Here is a 6,318-nt window from a genome sequence, read left to right on the forward strand (position 1 = left end):
GGACAGCATAACAAAAAAATGGCTCAACTTACCCCACTCTCCCCTAGTCATATTTCGTGAACCCTTTGAAGAGTACTGTCACCGGTGTGATCATTCTATAATACACAATTTAAGCCCGGGGGAGAAATGCTAACGCTAGCATCGGCGATCTTTTCTACTTCATGCTATCTGCACAAATGGTTGACATTAAACATTAAAAAGACCAGGCAGTTCAGAGAGAATCGAAGGCAGGCATGCAGCTTTGCATGACATTCTTCTGGACGTGTTTCATTGTGGTGATAGTGAGGGTAGTCAATCGTTTTGTTGACAAGACAGTAGTGACGGCCATCTAGGTGACGTGTGTTGTTCTGCGAGGCCAGAGATGTAGTTCATTGAGCATTTCACACAAACTAATGTGTTACTTCACAGTTTTATGACACATTTTTTTCTTTTTGACTTGCAAAATCATCTTTTAAATTGACAAACATCATATGTGTAATTCGTGGCACAATTCAAACGGGATCGAAAATTAACTTTTCTCTCTCCATTGACTTCAATACATAATTTTTTCGAAATAAGGTCCCATGGAGGTCCACCGGAAGGGGAGGGACTTCCCCCCCCTATATATTCAGCAGCAGCAGTGAGTCGCTGCTGCTTCTTCTGCAACGACAGCAGCATTTGGACTTTACTCATATTTACTAGTTCACCTTTTCCTGCAGACTCCGTTAAACACACCGTTCCTCACTCCATCAAACTCTCAATCTGACGAGTGTTGCCGTGTTTCCAGCTAGCATGCTAAGCTAGCTCCTATAGTCCGAGGTAAACGCTCCAGAAAAAAGAGCACAGTCCATTACTTACCCATTCAGAGGTTTATCCAGACACACAGATGATGGATCAGTAGTGCTGGAGCTCACACACACTTTCTCAGGAACACAATTTACATCTCATTGCAGCTGTTTTGAATCTCTATGTAGAAGTCTTCGTTTATGCGGTCAATTTGTTCCTCTTTTTATTTGCTCTGTGTCTCTCTGTAGTTGATTTCTGAACCCTTGTAATCATGTAGTGTTGATTTATAGTAATTTTCTGTCTCGTCGCAGCTCTTAAGATTTCTTTCGCATCTTTTGGGTGTATTTTGTGGTGACTGTGAGTCTCTCTGCACCATGCCCTGCTGCAGGTCGATGCTCCCAGATGTGGTGGATGACTTCACGATGAAGAACCCGTCCTGCAGAGGCCTGGAGCCGCTGTTCTTCTCCTGTTATGCTTTCTGCAGTAAGCTGGCAGGAGGCCTGTCTGTGGGCATCTCCACCCTGATATTACAGTGAGTCTTTTTAGTATTTATTGACTTTGTTTGTACCATACATGCTCACAACACCAAACGAATGACTTTGCAGGCAGTATACAGTAAGCAAAACAAAACAGATGCAGCATATCTTGAATCCAAATTAAAATGTTAACATGAAGGAAAGTAAGTTAAAATTATAAATATTACATAAATTAATAATTAAATTAAATTTTAATGAAATAAAAACCATTTTAGTCTAATAAAAAAAAAAGATTCTACTTAAATACATATTAAAACAATTCAGATTAAATCCATATTAAAAAAAACATATAGTCTTCACATAAAAAAATAATTAAAATAATAATATGAAATTAAAATAAAAAATATATTAAAAAAAACATCCAAAATAATATTTGATCCACCCTCCAATTATTCATATATTAAATGTGTACATTTGTCACATCCCTGTTCCTCCTGGCCTGCAGGTTTGTGGGTTACAGAGCGGGTGCGTGTCATCATGAGGTGGGGGTGGCGACGGCTCTCATCGTGATGTTCTCCCCGGTGCCAGTCGCTCTGCTGCTGATCGGGATGTTCTTCTTCCACTCGTACCCCATCAATGAGAGGAAGTGTCTGCAGGAACAACTGACCCCAGATCAGTAAGTTGATGTTTGAGCAAACGATCCTCCCAGGAGACGGAGCCACAAACCAAAAAAACATTGTGACATCACAAAGAGGCCTAAATCTGATCCTCTCATTTTCAGACAGGGTTTTATAGAAATGGATCAGGACAAAAGGAGAGGGGTCTTTGTTCCTGAGGCTGAGGTGTTACATGTTTATTTAGAAAAGACATGAAGAAGTGGATTTTGCATAATAAGTGACCTTTAAAGTGTGATGTGTAATCCCTGGCAACATGCTCGTGACAAAGGGGGCATCATTACACCTCCAATACTTGGTCCAATACTTGAATGATCAAGCATCAGTTATGTATTTATTTAATGGTGTATAATTTTTGTTTCGTATAAATATAAACATGTTTTTGTCCTATTGCAGCTATATTAATTATTTTTCATCTTTCATCCAGCCCTGAAGCATCATCACCACCAGACCTGAAAGACAACTCAGAGCAGCTGCCATCAACGTCACATTACAACACAAGTTACAATCCAAACTCATCAGCAGGTCCTGATAAACAATCCTCAGTCAAATCCTCCGGACGTTCACATGTATCAACCGAAAACAGCATTTCTAAATCAGTTCTTAAATCAAATGTAAATCCTCAGAGTCAAACTCCACCGCAGAGATCAGGAGACGAGAAACGGAGCAAGAATGTTCCTGAAAAGAATCCCAGAACTTCATCCAGCAGGTCACACATGAGACCTAAAATATCCTGGGTATAGTGAGACACATTGAAGCAGAGATGTTTTAGAAAAGATGCCACTACTCTGGGATCTGAATCTAACACTGAATACTTTATTTTTTAACTCTATTCTTATACATTTTCTATTTTTAAAATCCTCTGCAAAATGTCTGCACCTGTTCTTGCTCAAATAAACAACCGTTGTCAGTTTTCATTCATGGTGCTATTATGCTAATATGCTTTGTTTCACTGATGTTAGGCTGATGTATCTTTGGCTCAGATTGCACAAAAAAATAGTATGATGTTGGATGATACAAAAACTGTGGTTAATGAAATGTAGTTCAATTGTTCAAATTGCATGTTCTCAATACCATGACAGTTTTTTTTCTCTCAGAAAGGAAAAAAAACAAGCAAAAGTGGTCCCTCAGGAATTAAGGTGTACAATTGTTGGGCTTTTTAACTTTTGCACAATTTGATTAATTCTTTGTCAATTTCATATTAAGAAAAGCAATACATACGGTGGACATTTTGAGGAAGCGTCATTTGTGTATGAATTATTTTGCTGTATAATCAAATTATTAATTCCAAATTCTGTTTTTTTGTTTTCAAATTGAAGGCTACATTTGATTTTATCATTATGTTAAGACCTGAATTTTTTGATCATGACAAGTCAACCAATAGAGAAAAGCATCCCATAATGTTTGAACTACAGTGCAGGAAAATAAAATTAGCAGAGTCTCTTCTCGCTGCTCTAGTTCTGAAGTGGGACCAGCCCGATGACGTCATTATAAACAAACATGGCGGACCCTTGTCGGCTTTGCAGCTAGCTCTTATGACATATTTATCTAAAACCGTCCTCTACGTTAACTAGTGTGTACTTTATAACAGATGGAGCCCACGTATCTCTTTAGGACCAGTTGGACTAATGTGTCGCGGCACCAATAGCTGTTTAAAACGGACAACAGGTGATGGAATTTGACGTTTTATCAGAGCTAGTTTAGCTTGTAGGTTACCAAGGCAACGTTAGGAACAACAGTTAGATAGCCGTTTGACTGTTGTTGTTTTATTTACTAAATGTGCTGTTTCTTTAGATTAGAGGATCGATTATTTCAGATATCTTAAATGCCTAATCAAAGTACAAAGTAATAATGTTTGAGCTGGACAGTTTTAATAGTTAAATCAAGCTGTGTGCAGTGACAGCAGAGGAGGGAGTTCAGTACTCAGATCTTGTACTTGAGTCATTACATTTCAAACCTTTATTTAATCAGATTGGTCCCATCGAGATCATAGATCTCTTTTCTCTCAAGGGAGACATGCAGCATATAGGTTCCACATGAAACATAAAACAATAAAGGACATCATACATTATATTTACAGGATACATTTACATAGTTATAGACATTTACAAGTGCCCATAGTATCAACGAGCATTTCATTTAGCCTAGCTTTAAAAACATGCAGAGTAATGAGATTGCTCAGTTTCAATCATTGCTGAAGATTGAGTAAAAGTAGATGTAGGCTACCAGATAGTATGAATACTCTGTGACAAGTAAAAGTAGAAAAGTATTATTATCAAAATATACTTAAAGTACAAGTAAAAGTAGTCATTGTGCAGAATATTTCAGAATAATATATATGATATGTTTTATAATGATTGATCATGAAAGTGTGGAAACCAAAGCTGGTGAAGGTGCAGCTAGTTTGAATGACTTTGTATACTGCAGGGTAGCTTGTGAATTTACTCCAGGTGGAACTAAAGTCTGATTTAACACTTGAATATATTTCACATCATTCATCCACATAAAGTAACTAAAGGTATTAAATACATGTAGTGGAGTAAAACTACACCATTCACCTCTGAACTGTAGTGGAGTAGAAGTACAAAGTATCAGAAAATGTATATACTCGGGTAAAGTACTACTGTCTCTAAATTGTGTTTACAGTACCTGAGTAAATGTACTTATCTACTTTACACCGCTGCGTGACAGGAAGACATGGAGCAGTACAGTATTCTGGGTCGGATCGGAGAAGGAGCTCACGGCATCGTCTTCAAGGCCAAACACATCGAGGTAAACAACTGGTCAACAACACAAACAATTAGTGTTGCTTAAAGCTTTATCACTAAATCAATTGGTTGATTTGATGCAAGACAGAAAACTTTATTTTCCAAAACTATCTTTACTGTACATTTTGGAGTGATTGCCAGACAAAACAAGACATTTAATATGTTCAACTTTGGGAAGATGTAACTGCACACTTTTTAAAAAATCAGAGAAAAGAGGGATTTCATTGTCTTCCATCTGTGTACAGTAGAGAAAAAAGAGAAACAGAAAATGTGTTTTCCTAGCTCTCGTTAAAAATATAAATGTAGCCTGTTTCTTGAAATCAGACACATCTTCATGTTACTCTCCGACCAATTGAATGAACACACAGACTGACCCCCGGTGTCAGAAAATAATACTTACATCCTGAAGGGAAGAGGACCTTTTAACTAAATCTGTGCATATTACTCTCAGTTATTTTCTTTATTGATAGTGAAAGTACAGATTTGTGTGTTGTGTGTCAGACAGGAGAGACGGTGGCCCTAAAGAAAGTGGCTCTGAGGCGGCTGGAGGACGGCATCCCAAACCAGGCTCTGAGGGAGATCAAGGCTCTGCAGGAGATCGAGGACAATGAGCATGTGAGTGTCACAGGACGCCATCTTACCCTCTCATTATCCTAGTGACCTTCACAGTAACATCCTATCATTAACAAACAAAATAAGAGATGGACGATAGCCATAAGACAGCAGTACTCTTTAAATCTCATCACAGTTTTTTTATTAATTTTTATATTGAACATGTCAGAACATTTTTTGTAATAATAATTATAACAAAGAAATATAAAAAAAAGGTGCAAAAAAATTAAAAAAATTAAATTCTCAAATAGTCTCTGTCACTTTTCTGGCCCTCCCCCCTATAACGTACATTTTTCCTGAAAATAAAAGATTAGGTCATCGTCATCAACGTCTAGTTCGTCATGTTGTAAACAAATGCTTTTTAGAAAATAAATAACTTTTACAATGACAAGAAATAACAAGTATGAGTTCACAGGTCCTTCTCATAACCATTAATGATTTGGTTTCTAAATACTAGTTTTAGTTTTGATCTTGATCTGAACTTGTACAATATTTCAGCTCATCATTACTGTTATTCCACATGTCAACACCTTTTGTTGTGATGCACTGAAGTGTTGAATTTGTTCGTATGGGAGGTTTTTCCCACTCTCCTCCTCCTCCTCCTCTTCCTCAGGTGGTGAAGCTGAAGGACGTCTTCCCTCACGGTACAGGCTTCGTCCTGGTGTTTGACTTCATGCTCTCAGACCTGTCCGAGGTCATCAGGAACTCTCAGCGACCTCTGACCCCGGCGCAGGTCAAAGGTTACATGATGATGCTGCTGAAGGGCGTGGCCTTCCTGCATCACAACAACATCATGCACCGGGTGAGAGGAGGGTACGGGGATGGAGGAAAGGAAGATTTATTTTTTCCTTTTGGCCCGAGTTTTGGTTTTTGAAGCCCTTCACGATAAAAACCCAGACAATAGTTCTTACTGACGGCGTGTGTGTGTGTGTGTGTGTGTGTGTGTGTGTGTTGAGCGCAGCGCCGTCTGCTTTTTGCAGTACAGTAACTAAAGTAGGACTAAGCATACCGGTAGTTTCTGTG

At 38.3% G+C, this 6,318-nt stretch overlaps 2 protein-coding genes across 2 annotated transcripts; both read left to right on the forward strand.

Annotated features, from left to right (window-relative positions):
- Positions 1-586: 586 nt before the first annotated feature.
- LOC104943552 (sodium-dependent lysophosphatidylcholine symporter 1-like) lies at positions 587-3,184 on the forward strand. Its single transcript, XM_010769004.1, has 4 exons — positions 587-619; positions 1,154-1,297; positions 1,747-1,917; positions 2,343-3,184. The coding sequence occupies exons 2-4, from the start codon at positions 1,158-1,160 to the stop codon at positions 2,656-2,658; spliced, it is 627 nt and encodes a 208-aa protein (XP_010767306.1). The 5' UTR covers positions 587-619; positions 1,154-1,157; the 3' UTR covers positions 2,659-3,184.
- A 241-nt stretch (positions 3,185-3,425) lies between these two features.
- LOC104943553 (cyclin-dependent kinase 20-like) lies at positions 3,426-6,097 on the forward strand (the record flags this gene model as incomplete). The annotated part of the gene is made up of 4 exons (XM_010769005.1): positions 3,426-3,583; positions 4,607-4,687; positions 5,185-5,298; positions 5,909-6,097. Coding segments are annotated over exons 2-4 (378 nt in total), but the record flags the coding sequence as incomplete, so codon positions are not given.
- Between the last annotated feature and the right edge of the window lie 221 nt (positions 6,098-6,318).

This window comes from Notothenia coriiceps, unplaced genomic scaffold, assembly GCF_000735185.1.
Source record: "Notothenia coriiceps isolate Sejong01 unplaced genomic scaffold, NC01 NC01_scaffold00006197, whole genome shotgun sequence".
NCBI lineage: Eukaryota > Metazoa > Chordata > Actinopteri > Perciformes > Nototheniidae > Notothenia > Notothenia coriiceps.

What these genes read in the sequence shown, in the direction of transcription:
- LOC104943552 (XM_010769004.1), top strand. Translation starts at nt 1,158, where the DNA reads ATGCTCCCAGATGTGGTGGATGACTTCACGATGAAGAACCCGTCCTGC. An exon ending in ATCTCCACCCTGATATTACA is followed by an intron (nt 1,298 to 1,746) that starts GTGAGTCTTTTT and finishes CCTGGCCTGCAG; the next exon opens with GTTTGTGGGTTACAGAGCGG. An exon ending in GAACAACTGACCCCAGATCA is followed by an intron (nt 1,918 to 2,342) that starts GTAAGTTGATGT and finishes TCTTTCATCCAG; the next exon opens with CCCTGAAGCATCATCACCAC.